We start from the raw sequence: 21,691 nt of genomic DNA, 5'->3' as shown, positions 1-21,691 counted from the left end.
CTTTTTCTTGTTTCTGATTTATTTTGCAGGTTGGTAAGAGGGTACTCGGTTACGTGTGAGGAGACGTTAGAATAATCACGCAGCTAAGACAATTTAGTTTATCTCTAAATTTAATTATTTCCTTTAACTATTGTTTTTTAAGTAATTTGCAGTTTTGATATAATAACTATTTTATTTTGCCACAACTTAGACCACTTAGTTTATTAAATATTATTTCATTTTGCTTTGCATTTATTTTCTACGGAAAATAAGTGTAGCAGTAACACTCTCAGAGTTCGATGGTTGAGTTTTGAAAGTTAAAGGTTACTCTTATTGTTCTAAAAACACTCGAATTTTGAGGGTGTTACAAGAATTCTCCCCTACCCCTGTTTCATCCTGGCCGGGAGAGGAGAAGGTCACCCCGTGCCATAGGATTCGGATTGTTTGTGCCAAGTACCATCCACTCGAACCATAGGTACTGTTTGATTGCCCCTATAAGACTGGCAAAGGAATTCCTTGCCCATCGAGATCACAGGAACCCAAGTGGCACTGGAGGATCCGTGTTATACAGCTAATTCCTATAACAAGTCACCTACTATCTTTCTTTTACATAACACTTTAGATCTTTACTATAGGTAATTAGATTTCAAAGTTTAACTATACGTGTGCTGAAGTTAAGTATTTCCCTTTCTACCTACCCTCCTCCCTTTCCTTACCCATACCACCCTCTGCCCCCTTTCCCCTCACAGGAGTAGCCCCCTTCCTCTATCCCCTACCCTAAATCAAATCCATTCCTCTATCCCCACCCTAAATCAACCCCCTTACCACGACCCTTTTCCCACCCTAAACAGATCCCCCCTTCCCTTTCCTCCACACCTCAAATCCTAAACCCCTACCTCGAAACCATCATTTAGGGTTTCGTTTAGGTTGGCTTTTATGGAAGGGGCCGGTTTAGGGTTTCATGGGAGGGAAGATGGTTTCGGGGTAAGGGGATTGTGGTTTAAGGGGGAAGGGTGACATGCGGTTGTCGTGGGGGAAAGAGCAGGGCGGGGTTTGGTGCTGGAGCGGGGGAGGGGAGTAGGGTTTTTTGCGGAAAGAGAGGACGTAGGGGCGGGGGTCGATAGGGTTTTTGGGCGCCTGCAAGGGTGGTTATGGGCGCTGGCGAGGGTTGGGGAAGGGGTTTGGGCGATGATCGAGGGTGGGGGAGGGTGGTGATGAGTTTTTTTTCTTTTTTCTTTTTCCTTTTTATTTTTTATTATCTGATTTTAACAACTTATCAAATAATGTGAAAAGATAATCAATTAGAGGATGCCGCGTGGCATAATTAACCTTAATGACTAATGAAGTTGACGTCTATTAATCATTTAGGCATTTGGTGATATTTTTTGTTAAACTCTATAGTGTATTTGAAAATTTTCATAAGTATATGGTAAATAAACAAATTACTCAAGGGTATATGGTGAATAAACAGATAACTAACGAAGTTGACATATAAAGTACTTCGTACTACCTCCGTTAACTTTTAGTTGCAACTTTGGAATATTTTATATCTCACAAATAATACTGCAATGTTGCAACTAAAAGTTAACAAAGGTAGTTTTTTTTTGTTGATTTTTTTTATATATATATTCGAATGAAGTACAAAGACCAAATATAATAAAAAGTAATTGAAAAAACAAACTACGACACCTTCTTACGGAGGAATGAAGCGTGGCATAGTCACACCCCTAGCATCCTCCTCTAAAATACGACTCAATTCTCCTTCTTGCACAAATTTTCTTATTTCAAAATAAAATCTAGTTGAGAGTTTTGAACAACTCCGCGGTTGGCCAATCAATCTGCCACTCGATTGCCCTCACGAAACACATATGCCACACGAATTTTCCATCTTGGGTCATTTAGCAGCTTCTTGCAATAAATAATGTCATGCACATTCTTACCTCTAGGGACCTGTTGCTTTTGCAATGCTTGAATACAGGATAAGCTGTCCATCGACACTTCCAACTTGGTTATTTGAAGATTTTGCGTAAATTCTAGACCTCTTGTAAATGCCATAACCTCTGCTCGAAAGGTAGAGCAGTAGCCAAAATTGGTTGAGAAAGCAGACACAAGCCTTCCTGTATAATCTCGTATAATGGCACCACCTCCAGCTGGACCAGGACACCCTTTAGCCGCACCATCACAGTTTAGAGCGTACCAACCATACTTAGGAATTTTCCAGGCAATGTAAGCTTCAGTCCTTGGTGGTTTGCTAGTGGTCTCATCCTCCATCAGGTTTCCAAATGCTCTTCTTGCTTCTTCATACCTTACCTGCAAAAAAGCCATAAAATCAATGGGGACTTCATTTTTTTTTATTATACATAAAACAATTGCGCCGACGCCAAATCCACCAAACGGTGACCCCAAATAAATTAAATTACCCAACTTTCCTCGTCATTTGCATTTGGATTTTCCATGTGCTTTGTAATCTACTCTTTGATACTCCCTTGATAAAATTGGCCACTGATCGAAGGAGTTAGAGTTTTCCTCCAAACAACTCGCGCTGCAGGGCAGTCACGCAGAATTTGAATGGTGCTTTCTTCTTGAACTCTACAAATGAAGCACTTGGGATCATCAATGAGCTTGAGTTTAAACCGATTTAAATTATTAAGAATACGATCATGGCAAGCTAGCCATAGAAACGCTCTAATTCTCTACTGTACGGGAGCATTCCATACAATATTCCAGCAATATTCATCTATGACATCAGTTTTGTGCCTCATAATTCTCAAAACCGATTGAATTGAGAATTTGCCTTGATTGCCATCTTTCCAATAAACAAGGTCTCCCATGCTTGAGTCGATACGAAGCTCATGATTTTGGATGATTTTTAATGTCACTTGATCAAGAAAGTGTGCAAATAAATTCCACCTTCAACCAAAGCCTTCTTCCCACATTTCTCCCACGGTTGCACCAGCTATATCCTCCGAAATAAGCTGATTAACCAAGTCACTAAGTGGTTGGTTCTGTACACCACTTATGATCCCAGAAAAGAGTTCTTTCCCCATTCCCAACATCCATCCTTGTTCCTTCTCCTATAAACTTTGCATTTTCTGTAATACCACTCTATACATTAGACATTCCCGCTTTCAGTTCAAACATATTGAGATCGCACCTCCCTTTACAATATTTTGCCCTCAAAACTCTAGCCCATAGCACATCAGGATAAGCCAATAGTTAAGGTTATTATATTGCATATAGTTGACACATGTAATTATGTGCAATAACACATATAAACCTTAGATTATTTAGAAGTAAATCTCTCAATAGTTAAGTTTTTTTTTTTTTCTTTTTTTCTTTTTTTTTTTTTTTGTCAAGGTTATTAAAATGTATTTTTTCTATATAAAATATCTAAAAGAAAATAATTTTACACTTTTACTCATTTCAATACTCCGTATCAATCAAAGGATTCATAGCTCTGCAAATATTCTCTTTCTTTGATCTCACTCACAACTCACTCCTACAAACTCCACAATTCCCACCTCGACCCCTGTGCAGCTCCTCTGAATCTGACTGCCATTCTCTTCTTCGGCCGTCGCAACTCGCTAACCAACGGATCCAAGCTTGCTCTTAGCCGTCATTCATTTCCGAGTTTTCAACACTAGCATCCGTGTTCGTGATGTATAATGTATGTCAATTTTTTAAACTTAAGTTCCTCAATTTTAATTCTTCTACTTGTATTTTTATTTTATTTGAAATTTTGGAGTAGTTTAACGGGGGGTCGTAAGGAAGGATAAAATGTTTTTGAATTTTTATTGATTTTAATAAGTTATTACTTCCTTAATAATCGGCTACATTTTTAATATTTTAATTTTATTTTAATTGTTACAAAATTATAGCCTGCTTTCTTATTCTTAATATAGTTTAGGATATTTGTTGATACTAGAGTGAATTCGTGCATAATATACTGTTGATCAAATGTGAAAGTTATGGAAATTGGGTTTTTTGTTTTTTTTTGTTTAAATCTTGTGAAAGAAAGTTATCAAGGATTGTGGTTTGAAGTTGAGAAATTATTTGTTAAATTTATTGTATCTTTATCGTTTCAAATTAGTTGACACGTTTCTTTCATCCCGCTTGTCAATCAACTGTATATATTTCTAAATAGCAATACACGTAAATAAAAATTATAAAAAGTTGATATTTTGATATTTTGAAAATATAGAATGAAAGGGATCTTGTTTTAACTGCATTTCTTTGACTATGCAATTCTACTTTGACTAGATTTGATGATTTATACTATAGGAAATGTAAATTTATGTGGGATTGTGTTAGATATTTCTCACTGTATAATGGTTGAAATATTGGATTGTCAAACATAAAAACAGAAATGATACATGTAAATAAAACACTACTCATCTACTTATAATGAAAGTATACATTGTGACAAATCCGAAAATAATTTACATGATATCATTTGTTTTTATATCTATCTATCAATCAATCAATCAAAACCTTAATCCAATAAGTGGGATTTGTTTTTATGTATAACTAAAAAAATATTGTCAGCTCGAAATTTACTACCATAACAATCAGGCCCTTAGCTGCTAGTAGTATGACTTGGCTGCTGTGTGGTGCTTATTTCAGATATTAGCTGTTAATAGCTGAGAGACTCTGGGCTTGCAAAAATAGTTTTGTATGAATATGGGTCGTCTTAAGCTGCAATCTTTTGTTAAGACAATTGAAGAAGAACCTGAAGAGCCTGAAGTTACATCATCAAACAAAGCTGCTATATCATGTATGATCAACTCAGAGATTGGTGCTGTATTGGCAATTATGAGAAGGAATGTGCGATGGGGTGGTCGATATATGTCGGGGGATGACCAATTAGAACATTCTCTTATCCAGTCTATGAAAGCCTTACGAAAGCAAGTCTTTATGTGGCAGCAGCAGTGGCATAACATCAGTCCTATTTTGTACCTCCAGCCATTTTTAGATGTTATTCGGTCTGATGAAACTGGTGCCTCCATTACTAGTGTTGCCTTGTCATCTGTTTATAAGATCTTAGTACTTGATGTGCTTGATATAAACGCTGAAAATATTGAAGATGCGATGCATTCTGTTGTTGATGCTGTCACCAGCTGTCGGTTTGAGGTGACTGATCCTGCATCAGAAGAGGTGGTACTGACAAAGATTCTTCAGGTTCTACTAGCTTGTATGGAAAGTAAAGCATCTGTTGTATTGAGTAATCAACATGTTTGCACTATAGTTAATACTTGTTTCCGGATTGTTCATCAAGCCACAACAAAAGGTGAATTGCTGTATAGAATGGCAGTGCACACTATGCGTGAACTTGTCAGGTGTATCTTCTCACATCTTCCTGAAGTTGAGGGCTTGGAGGATTTCGTGGCCAACAGAGTCTCAGTAAAATCAGAGGTATAGCCGTATAGCCCATCTTTTATTCACTGTCTTTCTAACCTAATTGCTTTTAATAGGAAAAGGGTGCTTTTAATTTAAACTCAAAATTATTATCATTTTGTGGAACATAATGTGCATATATTCATTTTCTATAAAATTGAACATTATTATCAACTCAGAAATCAAATATGCACATTCAGGTGAAAAATATGCCTATTCTAAAAAGTTGCGCATCAATCCTTTTCTTTAAGAAACATAGGCCCTAAGATCTTTGTAATTGGACAATCTTAGTGCTACCTATGTCATTAATGACATATTTGTATTTTTGTGACTTTCACTTTTTTCTAACCTTTTTCAATGCTTTGGTTTGAAATGTACAACAATGGTTTTGGAAAGCTTGTGGATTAGTTTGTACCAACTTTAAGAAAAGGTCTACTAAATTTTAACAGAACAAAATTTAATCTAAACACTATTTTATAAGATAAAGCTAGGTCTCACTTGAAGCTAGGAAATGGGGTACACCCTGTTCCACATAATGACACAAGAAACATTTTCCATTACTATATACAAATAAAAAGTAAACCCAAAGGTACAATAATCTATAATAGGGAGCTTTTAAGTCTGTTAGATTAAAAGTAGTAATTATGTTAGAAATTCTATACATATAGAATTTTGTGGGAAAAAGCTTTTAGATGTTTAGTTCTAATCAGTTTTGTTGTAGTTCACAATTAGCAATCTTTATTTCACATGTAAAAAGGTATCAATGTAGAACTATTATCACTTCCTCCGTCTATCTCATTCCCTCTGTTACTTGAGTTGCTCGAGATTATCAAATCTGATTTCAGTAGCTTAGGTTGAAGCTTCTGTTACATCATTTCCACAATTTCTTTGGCCTTGCCAGCATACTTATAGTCTACAAAGATACTATATACACTTCCAAATATATATTTTTTTAAAAATTTTTTTCTACTGGAAGGAAATAATTAAATAAATTGCTTTAGAAGATTAGTTACAAGAGTTTCTAGAGATGGGACATAGTAGCAAATTAGTACCTAAGTTATACTGTATATCCTTTTGAATTCATACATCTATGGGGTTCAACTAAATATAAACTAGCACAACAAAAGTTAGGGCTATGGAAAAGAATGGGTATGATCATTCCTTTTCTTTTCTTCTTGCCAAAGCATCTATTGCCAGATTTCAACTCCTACCCTGAAATTGCAGTTGAATCTTTGTGAAGAGAGCTTTGAGTGCCCTGCAGTCATAATCATATTAATAAGATCAGTCCCTGTTGAAAATCTCCATAAAACAATTTCACTTCTCTACAATATGATATCATCCAAGCAACACTTGCTCTGCCTGCGATTCAAGATTTCTTATCATATGCAACATCAGGGAGTGAAGGGGGAGGGGGGGCATGGGGTGGAAGGACAATAGGCATCATTGCTGGCTCTTAGATTTACAGGGGAGCAAAGCTGATTAGACCTGTTCCCAGGCTGCAAAGTTTGACTTTTTCAGATAAGTTCCCAGATTACTCTCCGCAGCAATGTTTTCCCTTCTAAAGACCCAGATATTTGTTCTTTCCCATTAATGCCATGTCACAAAAGAAATAGGGTTATACTAGGGCAAAGAATGCACAGGTTCTTTGTTGTTAAGATTGGAAAGAAGCCATGCTTTTAGGGTACTCTCTAAATAATTAGCGTGAACAGCATGAAGTTGATTTCACACACTTCCAGTTCTTTGACACAATCCACCAAATTTATTAATTGGGCTCCAAGATCTCAATTGGGGTGCTGAAAGATTTTCAGTGAGTGTTTAGAGTTGGTTCTATTTAGGCCATGTTCTGTTCACCTTAGTTCCACTTATTTCAGAAAATAAGTTCATGAAAAATAAGTTTAAACTTATGATAATGGTTAATATGGGCTACCCAAGTTAAACATTCAACTAAAATAAGCTCTAATATGATCACATAAGTTAAGTGATCTATGCATGTGTAATATCCTCTTGACCCTTTGAAGTAACTGTAAGGTTCTTTAGTTCTGTTAGAGAGGCATGGTGACTGGTGAGTAATGTACTCTCTTTAACACCTGCCCTGCTCAGGTGTCAAGTAACTTTCCGATGGGAATTTTTCATGTTAAATATATCAATTTGGGATTTGGATAAAATTTTAATCTAGATGGAATTTCAATCGAGTTATTGCTTTTAAATTTATATTCCTAATGAATATTTAAGGTGGATAACAGGCGATATCACTTTGCATAAATTGAATCTACCCATATTGTAACTATTTCCAATTTTTACTATTAAGTTATTGCAAATTGAACTCCTCTATCCTGATGCAGATCGGTAGCCTTGATAACGAATTCAATTTCTCCGTGAAGCAGCTCAATAATGGAAACATTAATTCTGAATATGATGGTCAGTTGCCTTCTGGTAATGTTGGCACAACTGTTCCTATGGGTATGAATGCTGATGTGGTTGATGAAAACGGCGGTGGGAGTGGAAAGGAGTCGAGGCCATATGATTTGCATGTGATGACAGAGCCATATGGAGTACCCTCCATGTTTGAGATATTTCATTTCCTGTGTTCATTGCTGGTTGTCGACCACATTGGAATCAGTCCTAGATCTAATGGCATGGCAATTGATGAGGATGCACCTCTCTTTGCCTTGGGTCTTATAAATTCAGCTATTGAGTTAGGTGGGGCTTCTTTTCTTAGGCATCCCAGCTTACTAAATTTGATACAGGATGAGCTCTTCCGCAATTTAATGCTTTTTGGTCTGTCACCGAGTCCTCTGATTCTCTCTATGGTATGTAGTATAGCTCTGAATCTATATCATCATTTACGAATGGAGCTTAAACTACAACTTGAGGCTTTCTTTTCTTGTGTGATATTAAGACTTGCACAGAGCAGATATGGTGCTTCTTATCAGCAGCAAGAGGCTGCAATGGAGGCCCTTGTTGATTTCTGCCGACAAAAAACATTTATGGTAGAGATGTATGCTAACCTAGATTGTGACATAACATGCAGCAATGTTTTTGAAGATCTTGCTAATTTGTTGTCAAAGAGTGCTTTTCCTGTTAACTCTCCATTGTCTTCTATGCACATTCTTGCTCTTGATGGGCTGATAGCTGTTATCCAGGGGATGGCTGAAAGGATTGGCAACGGATCTCATGGTTTAGAGCAGGCCCCTGTCAGTCTTGAGGAGTATGCTCCATTTTGGATGGTCAAATGTGACAATTATAGTGATCCTAATCATTGGGTTCCATATGTTCGTCGTAGGAAATATATTAAGAGAAGATTGATGATTGGTGCTGATCATTTCAATCGGGATCCAAAGAAGGGGTTAGAGTTTCTTCAAGGGACACACTTGTTGCCTGATAAACTTGATCCACAAAGTGTGGCTTGCTTCTTCAGATATACTGCTGGGTTAGATAAGAATCTTGTGGGTGACTTTCTAGGGAATCATGATGAATTTTGTGTTCAAGTTCTTCATGAGTTTGCTCAGACTTTTGATTTCCAAGACATGAATTTAGACATAGCTCTGAGGCTTTTTTTGGAAACTTTCAGACTTCCTGGAGAATCACAAAAGATACAAAGGGTACTAGAGGCATTTGCAGAGAGATACTACGAGCAATCTTCTCTTATTTTAGCCAACAAGGATGTTGCCTTTATACTATCATATTCCCTTATAATGCTGAACACAGATTTGCACAATGTACAAGTTAAGAAAAAGATGACTGAAGATGACTTTATTCGCAATAATAGGCGCATTAATGGAGGCGAGGATCTCCCACGTGAATATCTTTTGGAATTATACCATTCTATCTGCAAAAATGAGATTCGCACGACACCTGAACAGGGTGCTGGTTTTGCGGAGATGAATCCCAGCCGGTGGATTGATCTAATGCACAAATGCAAGAAGACTGCCCCTTATATTGTGACAGATTCTAGGGCTTATCTTGACCATGATATGTTTGCCATTATGTCTGGTCCAACGATTGCTGCCATTTCTGTGGTATTTGATCATGCAGAGCCGGAAGATGTCTACCGAACTTGCATTGATGGCTTCTTAGCTGTCGCAAAGATATCAGCCTGCCACCATCTTGAAGATGTTCTTGATGATCTGGTTGTTTCTCTTTGCAAGTTCACTACTCTTTTGAATCCATCTTCTATCGAAGAACCTGTTTTGGCTTTTGGTGATGACATGAAAGCGAGGATGGCCACTGTTACGGTTTTCACCATTGCAAATCGATATGGTAACTTCATTCGTGCAGGATGGAGAAATATCCTGGACTGTATCTTAAGGCTGCACAAGCTTGGTCTTCTTCCTGCTCGTGTGGCCAGTGACGCTGCAGATGACTCAGAATTAACTTCTGATCCTGGGCAAGGGAAGCCCCTTACAAATTCATTATCTGCATCTCATTTGCCATCCATGGGTACTCCTAGAAGGTCTTCCGGACTGATGGGACGATTCAGCCAACTCCTATCTCTAGAGACAGAGGAGCCAAGGTCACAGCCCACTGAGCAACAACTTGCTGCTCATCAGCGTACACTACAGACAATTCAAAAGTGTCACATTGACACTATCTTTACAGAGAGCAAGTTTCTTCAAGCTGAATCTTTATTGCAGCTTGCTCGAGCACTTATATGGGCTGCTGGTAGGCCTCAGAAAGGGGCTGGTTCACCAGAGGATGAAGACACTGCAGTTTTCTGCCTTGAATTATTAATTGCAATTACATTAAACAATCGGGATAGGATTGTTCTTCTTTGGCAGGGTGTCTATGAGCATATTGCAAATATTGTGCAGTCCACTGTCATGCCTTGTGCCTTGGTGGAGAAGGCTGTCTTTGGACTTCTTCGAATTTGCCAGCGGCTGCTTCCTTATAAAGAGAACTTAGCTGATGAGCTTCTTAAATCTTTGCAGTTGGTGCTGAAGCTTGATGCTCGAGTTGCAGATGCTTACTGTGAGCAAGTCACTCAAGAAGTGACTCGTTTAGTCAAAGCAAATTCCACTCACATCCGATCACAATTGGGTTGGCGCACCATTACTTCTCTTCTTTCTGTCACAGCCCGACACCCAGAAGCTTCTGAACCAGGATTTGATGCTCTGGTTTTTATAATGTCTGAAGGGGCCCATATGCACCCTTCTAATTTCATTCTCTGTGTAGATGCTGCTAGACAATTTGCTGAGTCTCGTGTTGGACAATCGGACCGATCTATTCGTGCTTTGGATCTTATGGCTGGTTCTGTGGGTTGTCTAGTGAAGTGGGTTCATCAGACCAAGGAAGCTGGGGAGGATGCTGTAAAGATGTCTCAAGATATTGGGGAGATGTGGCTGAGACTTGTGCAGGCGCTAAGAAAAGTATGTTTGGACCAGAGGGAAGAGGTCAGAAACCATGCTGTTTCGTCTTTGCAAAAGTGCTTGACTGAAGTAGATGAAGTCCATCATGCACACACACTCTGGTTGCAGTGTTTCGACATGGTCATATTTACTATGCTTGATGATTTGCTTGAAATTGCCCAGGGGCATTCTCAGAAGGACTATCGTAATATGGAAGGGACACTTACATTTGCTGTGAAGCTCCTACCTAAGGTATTTTTGCAATTACTCACTGAACTTTCACAATTGACGACATTCTGCAAACTGTGGCTGGGTGTTCTTAGTCGGATGGAAAAGTACATGAAGGTCAAAATTCGAGGGAAGAGAAGTGAGAAGCTCCAGAACCTAGTGTTAGAACTCTTGAAGAAAACGCTAGTAGAAATGAAGAACAGGGGAGTTCTTGTTCAAAGGAGTGCTTTAGGTGGAGATAGCTTATGGGAATTGACATGGCTACATGTTAACAATATCTCTCCATCATTGCAGTCTGAAGTATACCCAAGTGCAGAAGTTGATGGGAGTAATAATGCAACCCCTTCCGAAACTGTGGTCTCCGAAGGTTGATATCATGATATATGCTCTCAAGCTTATCTTCACGCATTGAATGAGAGGCTGAAGTAGTGAAGTTCTATTTAACTACTGAAGTGTGTGGCTAATTGCTGGTTTAGATAAAGTTGGTGGTTGATGTGTTGGGGGGGAGTGAGAAAACATGTTACGTAGTTTTGTCATGTGTATTAAAGATGGGGTTTTCTTGTATTTCTGCAGTTTTTCTTAGTATATCAGACTATCAGCAAGTCATATATAAGTGTATCTATGGTATCTGTAATAGACTATTAGCCGAGTCCTCAGTGAGACTTGGAGCTTACATATCCGTGTTACTGATGTTCAGATAGATATTCACCTTACAGTATCTAACCCTTTAATGTCAAATTACCATCTTGCATTGGTAAAATGGTTTCGTATATTAGCTACTAAATTAACAGGATAACTGTGGAATTTTTGTGTATTATTGTATTAGTTGAGTTATTTACCTGAAGCTTATAGTACAATCCGTAGCAATTTTACTGTGGAGCTTGATTTTAAGTTATGGATAAACTTTTCTGTTTGTAGGAATCAGATTAGTGTTAAAATTGCTGAACTATAACATTAATATTCTGACCAATATAGCACCTATGCGATTCATGTTGGCCCATTGGTGTGGAGCTAGGTTATGAGTTTAAGCTGGAGGAACAAGGGTTCTGGAAGATGTTGAAGAACAGCAAGAGTTGACCATGACTAAACTGCGGCTACAAAAGCAAGCTGCAGCCAGGCCGTGGAGTACGCTGTCCCATGGTAGCTGCAAAGTTCTCTACTCCATGTTGATTTGGTTGGGAAAACCTGCATTACAAGCACATTATTATTATTTTGACTTGAGTGGAGTGGCGAGAGCTAGGCTTGTGCCAATTCCTTAGGTGTTGTTCTGGGATTGGCTTGGTTGGGTTGTTTGTCTTTTTCTTTTTCGTTTGTGTGTGTTTTTTCTTTGATTGTGCTTTTCTCTTTGTTTAGGGCTCTGCGGCCTCTACCCCTCTTATTCACCAAAAAAAAACTTATTATTTTTTAACAAGAAACATGCACATTATTTTTTCGTAATATATAAGATACAAAAGATTTGAAATTATTTTTTAATTTAATATATATGGAACAAATATAATGGTAAAATAGGAAGATATGATAATGGATAAAATATTTTGTAAAAAATTTGTCACAAACAATGTAAACTTTTGGTTGGAAATTTTTTCATTATATTATAATTTTTGGGATCTAGTTTTAATGGTGATAAATTTGCTCACCTAACTTTTTAAATATATGTTGTTATTTGCATTGAATACATAACCATTTTTAACAATTTATAATTACACAGTAATGTGTCGTTTACTTTGAAAGAAATTATATATATAATCACATATTATTGCTCAAGGATAAGTTGGAGATTCAAGACCACATTGTCCAGTATTTCTAGAAACTTTTCACAGAGTAGAAGGGTCCAACTAGATTCAATGTGCCACGGGATATTTACCCTGAACTTTCCCCGTAAGATTGGAGTATTTTGGTGAAGTTGTACTCCACTATAGAAATTGAGGCAGTGATAAAAAGAGATGGGAGCTCTCAAAGCCCCAAGCCCTAATGGTTTCCATGCCCTTTTTTACCAAAAAAATTGGGACATTGTTGCTAGCACAATGTATAAAACCATAATGCCTATCTTAGAAGGGAAAGGCATTCCGAATCATCTTAATGACACTCTCATCACCATAATTCCGAAGATTAAGAATCCAGAGCTTGCTTCGCAATTTCGACCTATAGGGCTTTGTAATGTTGCTTACAAAGTGGTTACTAAAGTGATAGTCAACCGCCTCAAATCAGTCTTGCCGCACTTAATCTCGAACACTCAAGCGAGTTTTGTACCAAGGCGTCATATCACAGATAACATTGTGATTGTGCAAGAAGTGTTACATACGATGAGGAGAAAACAAGGAAAAAAGGAAATTGATTTTGAGAAGGCTTATGATAGATTGTGATGGTCGTTCATTAGAAATACTTTAAAGCAAATGAATATCCTTATCTTGATAATCGAGGTTATTATGGAGTGTATCACTTCGGCTTCTTTGCAAATGCTTTGGAATGGTATATCTTCTAGGAGATTCAAACCTAGTAGGGTCATCCGTCAAGGTGATCCCCTCTCATTTTATTTATTTGTGATGTGCATGGAACGATTTTACCAAGTGATCGAGGAGTCCATTATCAACAAGAGATGGAAGCCTATCTATGCGTGTCGTGATGGCCCTGCTCTCTCGAATTTATTTTTTGCCGACGACATTTTTTTGTTTGCCGAAGCAACTGTCGAGCAAGCTGATAATATGCACTGTTGTTTGGAACGTTTTTGTCGAACCTCGGGACAAAAAGTAAGCCTTGCTAAGTCAAGGGTCTATTTCCGGCTAATGCTGATGAGGAGTCACAAAATCAAATTAGTGCATCGCTCTAAATGCAAGCAACTCCGGATCTTGGTATGTATCTTGGCATGCCTTGTAGGAGTTTATAGGTACTACGCAGCGGAAATAACATATATGAATCATATTCAATAAAGTACCTAATCCCAAGAAACGCATGCATAACACACAAGACACATAATCATACCTTTGAAGCGTGAATTCCACGAAGCTATTCGAAAGGCAAATCAGGGAGAGAATAGAGCCCCAAGTGTTGCTCCTCTACTTAGTCCACGAGATTCGAACGAGCCGTCCACCAATACTAGATTGGTCGAGTGATTGAGGAAAACCGCGATCACCACCTTTTCGGACAACCGACCACCGCACAAACCACCACCACCACGAGACACCACCGCGCGCCGGGGAGGAGGAGAGAGCCGTGAGAGAGAGGACTTTGAGAGGGGTTGGGTTTCGTGTTTGCTAATTCGGGTTTGATCAAATGATCAGTAAACTTCTTACTTGCAAACCTAGGCACCTAGTCTATTTATAATCCCATTATAATTAGACTAGTGCACGAAGCCCAAAACCCTCCTTATTCCTCCATATGGCCGGCCACCTAGAGTGATGAGGCCCATGATGGGCCTCGTCCTCTAATGCTCGATCTAGCCCCTTTGTGTGACCTTATAGGATCCGTCCAATTGGGCTTTGGCCTATTTTACTAGTCCAAAGATCGTAAGTACCTCTAGCTATGGCAAAACGACGACCCAAATGTCCGGACTTAATTATCTCCATAATTTGATCCATTTATATATCTAGTAATTGCACACGACGAAGACATAACTCCTTCAATCTCCCACTTGTCTGAGACAAGGGTGCAATATTCAAATTTCTTAAGTCAATGTACATGTCGATTTGATAATATGATTGCATCACATGTCGAGATCATATTAATCTACAAATCGTTTCTTGAAATCTGAGTTAGAATTACATACTAGACTAAGAAGACCAATTGCTCCCACTAAACTTCTTGTCTCTACAAGATTCCTTTTCATTCTTCCAAGGTAATCAAACTGTTTGATTTCCTAATGAATGTTCCAACTCCCTAATGCTTACTTCAATCCATAAATGAATTTCTGAAGTTTGCAAAACTTTCTAGGAATTTCTGGATTTCAAAACTCTAAGGTTGTATCATATACACACCATCCATCAAGAACATTTCATGAAGGTGATTTTGATTTCCATAACTAGAAATAATCCGAATAGGCTTACATTGCTTAACAGGTTTGACCCTATTTGTGAGACTATCATGGATTAACACATCTTTATAGACATGGAGTCCATTCTGGATTTCTTGGCTTTAAGACACTTCTTGAGTTGGCACTTGTCCAAAGCTTGCTTGTAGGTATAGATTCCAAGTATTCCAATAGGAAAATTTTAGAATCCACCTTAGAATAGAATTCCAACAAACTGTTTGTTTCGATCCTAAGTAACCTACGATAGGTATGAGCGACAATAGAATTATTCTCTTCAACTCTTTGAAGCCTTTCATTCTAGTAGGACGATAGAAGTCTCGCTAGTTGAATTAGCTTGCTTCGACACATGTTTTATCAAATTAGCTGATTTCATGCGCCTTCGTCTCTGATGTAGTGTTATCCGCATCCATTTGTTGCTCGTCTCGAATCTCATCGAGATCTAACTTTACTCCCACTTGGCTTTTGTAGGGAATATTTCAAGCATTATGACCCCAAACTTGAACCCCACTGTGATCATACACTAAAGTATGGTGGCGTTCCAAAGGGAAGAAAAAGAGAGCAAAAGAGTCACCAACAAGTTTTAGGAACTTGTAAACCCAAAAGACAATCCAAAAGGACCATCAACTCCATAAGGTCTTGAACCAAATAGGGTTCGGGGATGAGGGTACGAATCCAATCTACAAAAGAAAGGACCCGCCCTATAAAATAGGCCTCTACTTTGTTCTGCTCGTATTCATGTGCGCTTTTCGAATAACATACAAACATTATATTAAACCTACCCTGTTTATCTATGTTGGTTGAACATTAATGCACAAATAAGACTATTATTGGCGATCTCTTGAGTTAAAATCACATTAGCCTAAACCCAATTAATAATTATCTTATTAAGCGTGATTTCAAGTACAAATTCCCTTTAAACAAGCATAAAAGGCGTGATCAAGTAATAACAATAAATAAATCAAGCAACATAATAATAATAATATAAATAAGCATAATGATAATCATGATAAGGTATAATAAAGCTTAAAACAATAGCAAGATCCTAGGCATGATACTAACAAGATTAATAACAAATCCTAGCATGTCACTAAACAATAAAGATCGAAGCTTTAAACCTAACATGGTACTAATATGATAACATGATATTAGAAAAGAGCAAAGGCACCCTAAACATGACACTAGAAAGCATAAAATAACATCCTAACATGATACTAGGAATTAAATACAATAATAAACATGCTTTCTACATTGTGAATAAAATAGGGAGTAAGCTAATCTACTTACTTTGAAGCCTCGTACCTCTTTCTAATAACAAAATACACAAGTTAGTAAACTTCAATGAATATAATAAAGAATAACTAAATAATTAAATTAAATAAAGTTTTGACTAGCTTTGGACCAAACCCTCAGAAAATATCAAACCTTGCACGTCTAGGGCGAAGGCAACTTCGAACTTGGCTAAGAGATTCTAAGTCTTGTGAATGCGGAATATTGTATTTTGTAAAAAGGTAGTTTAGAAAGAGAGAGAGAGAGAGTAATCAAGAATTAAGTAATTCTTTATTAGAGTTGATGAATAAAAATAGAGGTTTGAGACCCTATTTATAAGAAAATAGTCCGGAAAAGTATGGAATTTGATAAGGAATAAAACTACACGCTGTTGCCAGGAATTCACTCTGTCGCGAGGCGACAGCCTTGTCGTTTGGCGACAACCTGGTTTAAGTTCGGAATCCGATCTTTAATCAACTTGATCTACGGAATCCGTACAGAAGATAAAAAACGTATTTTTCAAAGATAATAATAATAATAATAATAATAATAATGATATTAAAATAATAATAATAATATTTTATTCCAAATAAAAGTCCACTTTAAAATAAATAATTATTAAATCTAATAATATTAGAATTAAAAGGAACCTTCTAGAAACTTCTAGAAAGCTACAATTAATCCTAATAATTTTAGGAATAATAATTAACATTGGGCCCTCTTCTAGATCATTGGGCCGTATGCAAATAATTAACCGGGCCCAGTTTAGTATTTTGGCCATAACTTCCTCAATATTCATCGGAATTGGGCTTATAATATATCGTTGGAAAGATCTCTTCGAACCCCATCCAATTACACTATTATTGGACCTTAATTATGGACCAAACTAAACTGGTTTGGCTATTTTTTAAATAAACAGAGTTATTTTCAAAACAGAGAGAAGAGAATTTTAAATAAAACTAAACCGCAACACTTGACTTTCAAACACTTTCACCTCATTTGATTGTGGTTCGACGTGAAAGGCATTCATCACTGGGTTTGGTTTTGGGGAGACCACAAATGGGTGTCTACAGAAGCCCCCACTTTGACTGAGTTTGGAGAAACTTAGGTTTCCAAAACAAAAGTCAAAGTATCGATAGGGACGGAGAATGATTCAGAACGTTCTGCGATCCCAAATCATTCTTATAACGCCGATACCTGTAAACAAATCATTAGTTAAACAGATAAAAGAGTTAAGAAACGCGTATCTTGCACCGTCGAGCACACGTCTCTGAAAGTAACCATTTTGTTGCTGCTTTTGTTGTTTGTGACAACCTCCACAGTATCTTGCGAACGCCATCATTGAAGGTAACAATACGTCGTCATCTTCAATACTCTTGGTGACAATCCTCCATAGTATTTCAGGAACATCATCGAAAATAACTGTATGTCGTCATCTTCAAGGTTGTGGCAGTACGTCGCCGCTATAGACAATCTCTTCTTTATCTTGAGGGACCGTCGAAGGTGACCATATCTTGTCATCTTCAGAATTTGTGACAACTCTCCACATCCTAGGGAACGCTGTCTATCATTGCTGCTACATCTCGAACTTTTCCTTGAATCATGGTGACAACCTTCCCAATCATAGCGAATTTCGTCGAAGACCGCCTCATCACGAACCGCTCTTCTCAAATATAGGTGACAACTTCCACAATCTTAGCGAATGTCGTTGAAGACCGCCTCATCACGAACCGCTCTTCTCAAATATAGGTGACAACTTCCACAATCTTAGCGAATGTTGTCGATGACCGCCTCATCACGAACCGCTCTTCTCAAATATAGGTGACAACTTCCACAATCTTAGTGAATATTGTCGAAGATCGCCCATCTCGTGCTATCTTCTCAAATATTGGTGACAACTTCCACAGTCTTAGCGGGCGTTGTCGAAGATCGCCCATCTCGTGCTATCTTCTCAAATCTTGATGACAACTTCCACAATCTTAGCGGGCGTTGTCGAAGATTGCTCATCTCGTGCTATCTTCTCAAATCAAGTGATAACCTTCACAATCTTAGCGAAAGCTATCAAAGACCGCTTCATCTTGAATCGTTCTTCTCAAATAATAACCTCCCCAATCATAGTGAAAGCTATTGAAGGTCGCTTCATCTCAAACCGTCCTTCTTAAATCCAAGTAATAGACTCTTTTTAATCTTAAAGCCCCCTGTTGAAGGCTTCGTCATCTCGAATCTTCAAATATTCTTCCATCCTAGGAAATCGCTGTGAACCGTTACTTTGGTGCTTGCGATGAGCCAATACTTAGGCGCTTTAAGCTAAGTGAGACGATCTTTTGTCAGGTCGATCACTTATTGTTGTTGTAATCGAGCCGACTACTTAATCCTGTCAAATCGCTTATAGGGGCTAACTGGCGTACCAAGGAACCCAAAATTGCTGAGCTAGGTCTATATGACCACATCATGAAGCCACGTGACCTGTCGCCGCACCAGCGCAAGCCAAAACCTTCTGTCGCCGCGATATCGTTCTATCGCCAGGTGACAAACCTTGTCGTTTGGCGACAGATTTCTTTTTCATTTCTACCGCTGTTGCTGCTGTTCATTGCTCGATTTCGCTTCGAACTTTCAATTTGGTCGTTTCCTTATGACCAAATCTGCTCAAATCTTTTGGAAATTAAGGCTCTTCATCTCCATATAATTTTGCTCAAACTTCTCTCATCTTTAGCTTCAAGAATCTAAACTTTATCTTTAGGTAACCTTGTTGAATATAACCAATTAAAAGTGTAGAATTTGTCCTACCCTCACTCCCCAATGAAAAATATGATGCCCAGCTTTGGCATGACCCATCATAAATGTCAAAGGTTTCATCGGGTTTTTAATTGGAAAAGCTGCCTCAATATTACTGGGACCTAGATTTATTATGTTGTGATTATTTAGTGAACTCTAGCGCATCATCAATCAACATAAATAAAATCTAACATGCATAATCAACTAATGCAATAAAATAAACATGACGTAGTATGGCCCCTTAGTCCTAAGAAAACTAGAAATGAAAAATGCTCCCACTTGAATCATCATGGATCTTCATCCACCTTGCTCCTTTGGGCCTTCACTTCATGGGCTTCTTTTGGGCTAACACCATTTAAATAACTATTCTATTTACATTAAATGAAAGTTATAAAAATACTTAACGGTACGTAGACCGTATACAGATTACAAAAATACATCACGATACGCAGATCGTATTTAAGAATCTATGGGCCATACTAGTCTATATATAGCAACATAATATCATATATTAGAAAAGTTCCATATAATAAATCACTCAACATGCTTGTCTAAACTATAACATCGAATGATCATAATAAAGACAACGCATTTTCTAAAATATTTTATATTTTAATCATAATTAGATAATATCATATATTATTCATGACGATTCATAAAATATCATATATTTAATTTAGTCATGAGATAGAATCAAATCATATTTTAATCTAGAAAGATAAATCATATTTAATCTTCCATGATTATCCTAACTAATTTAGGAGATTCTATCCTAATTACTAGCCAATCAAATAATTTTAAAATCAATTACATCCTAATCTAATTATGGGATAATCACATTATTTAAATCAATTATTATCCTTTTGGAATATGCTCAGAATATCCTAATCAATCTTATCCATAATTAACCACTTTAATTTAGGATAATTACCAATTTAACAACTTAAATATGGATAATATCAAATATAACAACTTTTGAATATTTGATTTTATCCTAAAATAAAAGATTTTATCCAAATAAAACCAATTTTATCTTTTAAAATAAAGTTCATATTTTGAAAATATTTTAGCTTATCCAAAATAAAACTGATTTTATCTCAAAATAATTCATAATTATCTTGAAATAATTTTAAAACAGAATTTTTTTTTTTTTTTTGAAATTTCCGCAACCACCAACGCCGCCCACCGTGGTTGGCTAGCCGAAGCTTACGGCAGCCAGCCACTGCCGCAAAGGGCAGCAGCGTGGCAGCTGCTACTGCTGGGGCTGCAGGCCACCGTGTGTGGCCAGCCAAGGCTAGCCACGGTGGCTGGCTGCTTTGCAGCAGCCACTGCCGCGCAAGGCAGCAGCAGCACCAGCGGTGGCAGCCGTGGCAGCAGCCGTGCAACGCTTGCACGCTGCTGCACACAGCCACCAAGACCGCCGCCCTCCCTTCCCCTCCCTCTTGGACCGCCACCTGGTCGGCAGCCGCCGTGGCTGCGCCACCCAGCCGCGGTTGCCGACCAAAATAAATTTTTTTTTGTGTTTTTAATTTAATTAAAATAATATTTATCCTAATTTAATTAAATCAGTCCATAAGATTAAAATTAAATCACATTCAACTTTAAAATTAGGGTTCATCATAAAATTAATCCCAATTTAATTCTAACTTTTAAAATTAAATTTATGATCATGCATAAAACATTTTTATGCATAAATTAATCCAATTAAAATTATGAAACAAATATAAAACGAAATCAACCAAAATAAGCATCAAAATCATATTTTAAGGCTAATATGGTTCGAATTTTTTCGAATAAATTAGGGTTAGGGTTCGAAATTTTCAATTATATTAGGGCATAAATTCGGTCCTCTTTATGGCTATTTGAGCATAATTAAATCACATTTAATCGATTCCAAAAGTTTAATCACATTAAATATAATAATTGAACCATAATTAAATTAATTTCTCCCTCTTAATTGATTATAAAATTAACGTGGTCATCAAATAATCGTATTATTATGATCTAGCGCGTTCATGTAAGAAGCTAACTGATACCACTGTAGGAGTTTATAGGTACTACGCAGCGGAAATAACATATATGAATCATATTCAATAAAGTACCTAATCCCAAGAAACGCATGCATAACACACAAGACACATAATCATACCTTTGAAGCGTGAATTCCACGAAGCTATTCGAAAGGCAAATCAGGGAGAGAATAGAGCCCCAAGTGTTGCTCCTCTACTTAGTCCACGAGATTCGAACGAGCCGTCCACCAATACTAGATTGGTCGAGTGATTGAGGAAAACCGCGATCACCACCTTTTCGGACAACCGACCACCGCACAAACCACCACCACCACGAGACACCACCGCGCGCCGGGGAGGAGGAGAGAGCCGTGAGAGAGAGGACTTTGAGAGGGGTTGGGTTTCGTGTTTGCTAATTCGGGTTTGATCAAATGATCAGTAAACTTCTTACTTGCAAACCTAGGCACCTAGTCTATTTATAATCCCATTATAATTAGACTAGTGCACGAAGCCCAAAACCCTCCTTATTCCTCCATATGGCCGGCCACCTAGAGTGATGAGGCCCATGATGGGCCTCGTCCTCTAATGCTCGATCTAGCCCCTTTGTGTGACCTTATAGGATCCGTCCAATTGGGCTTTGGCCTATTTTACTAGTCCAAAGATCGTAAGTA

The 21,691-nt window shown here is 37.7% G+C and overlaps 1 protein-coding gene across 1 annotated transcript; it reads left to right on the top strand.

Annotated features, from left to right (window-relative positions):
• Positions 1 to 3,342: 3,342 nt before the first annotated feature.
• On the top strand, positions 3,343 to 11,710 carry LOC145615118 (ARF guanine-nucleotide exchange factor GNOM-like). Its single transcript, XM_081670199.1, has 3 exons — positions 3,343 to 3,646; positions 4,603 to 5,391; positions 7,716 to 11,710. Exons 2-3 carry the CDS (start codon positions 4,654 to 4,656, stop codon positions 11,316 to 11,318), a joined length of 4,341 nt encoding a protein of 1,446 aa, XP_081526325.1. The 5' UTR covers positions 3,343 to 3,646; positions 4,603 to 4,653; the 3' UTR covers positions 11,319 to 11,710.
• The last annotated feature ends 9,981 nt before the right edge of the window (positions 11,711 to 21,691 follow it).

This window comes from Chenopodium album, chromosome 25 (genome assembly GCF_948465745.1).
Source record: "Chenopodium album chromosome 25, dcCheAlbu1.1, whole genome shotgun sequence".
NCBI classification, from domain to species: domain Eukaryota; kingdom Viridiplantae; phylum Streptophyta; class Magnoliopsida; order Caryophyllales; family Amaranthaceae; genus Chenopodium; species Chenopodium album.
This window is presented reverse-complemented; position numbering and strand designations above follow the sequence as displayed.

Excerpts from the sequence above, each read along its gene's own strand:
- LOC145615118 (XM_081670199.1), top strand. The coding sequence starts at position 4,654 with ATGAATATGGGTCGTCTTAAGCTGCAATCTTTTGTTAAGACAATTGAA. Across the intron at positions 5,392-7,715 it reads GAGTCTCAGTAAAATCAGAG|ATCGGTAGCCTTGATAACGA; the intron begins GTATAGCCGTAT and ends ATCCTGATGCAG.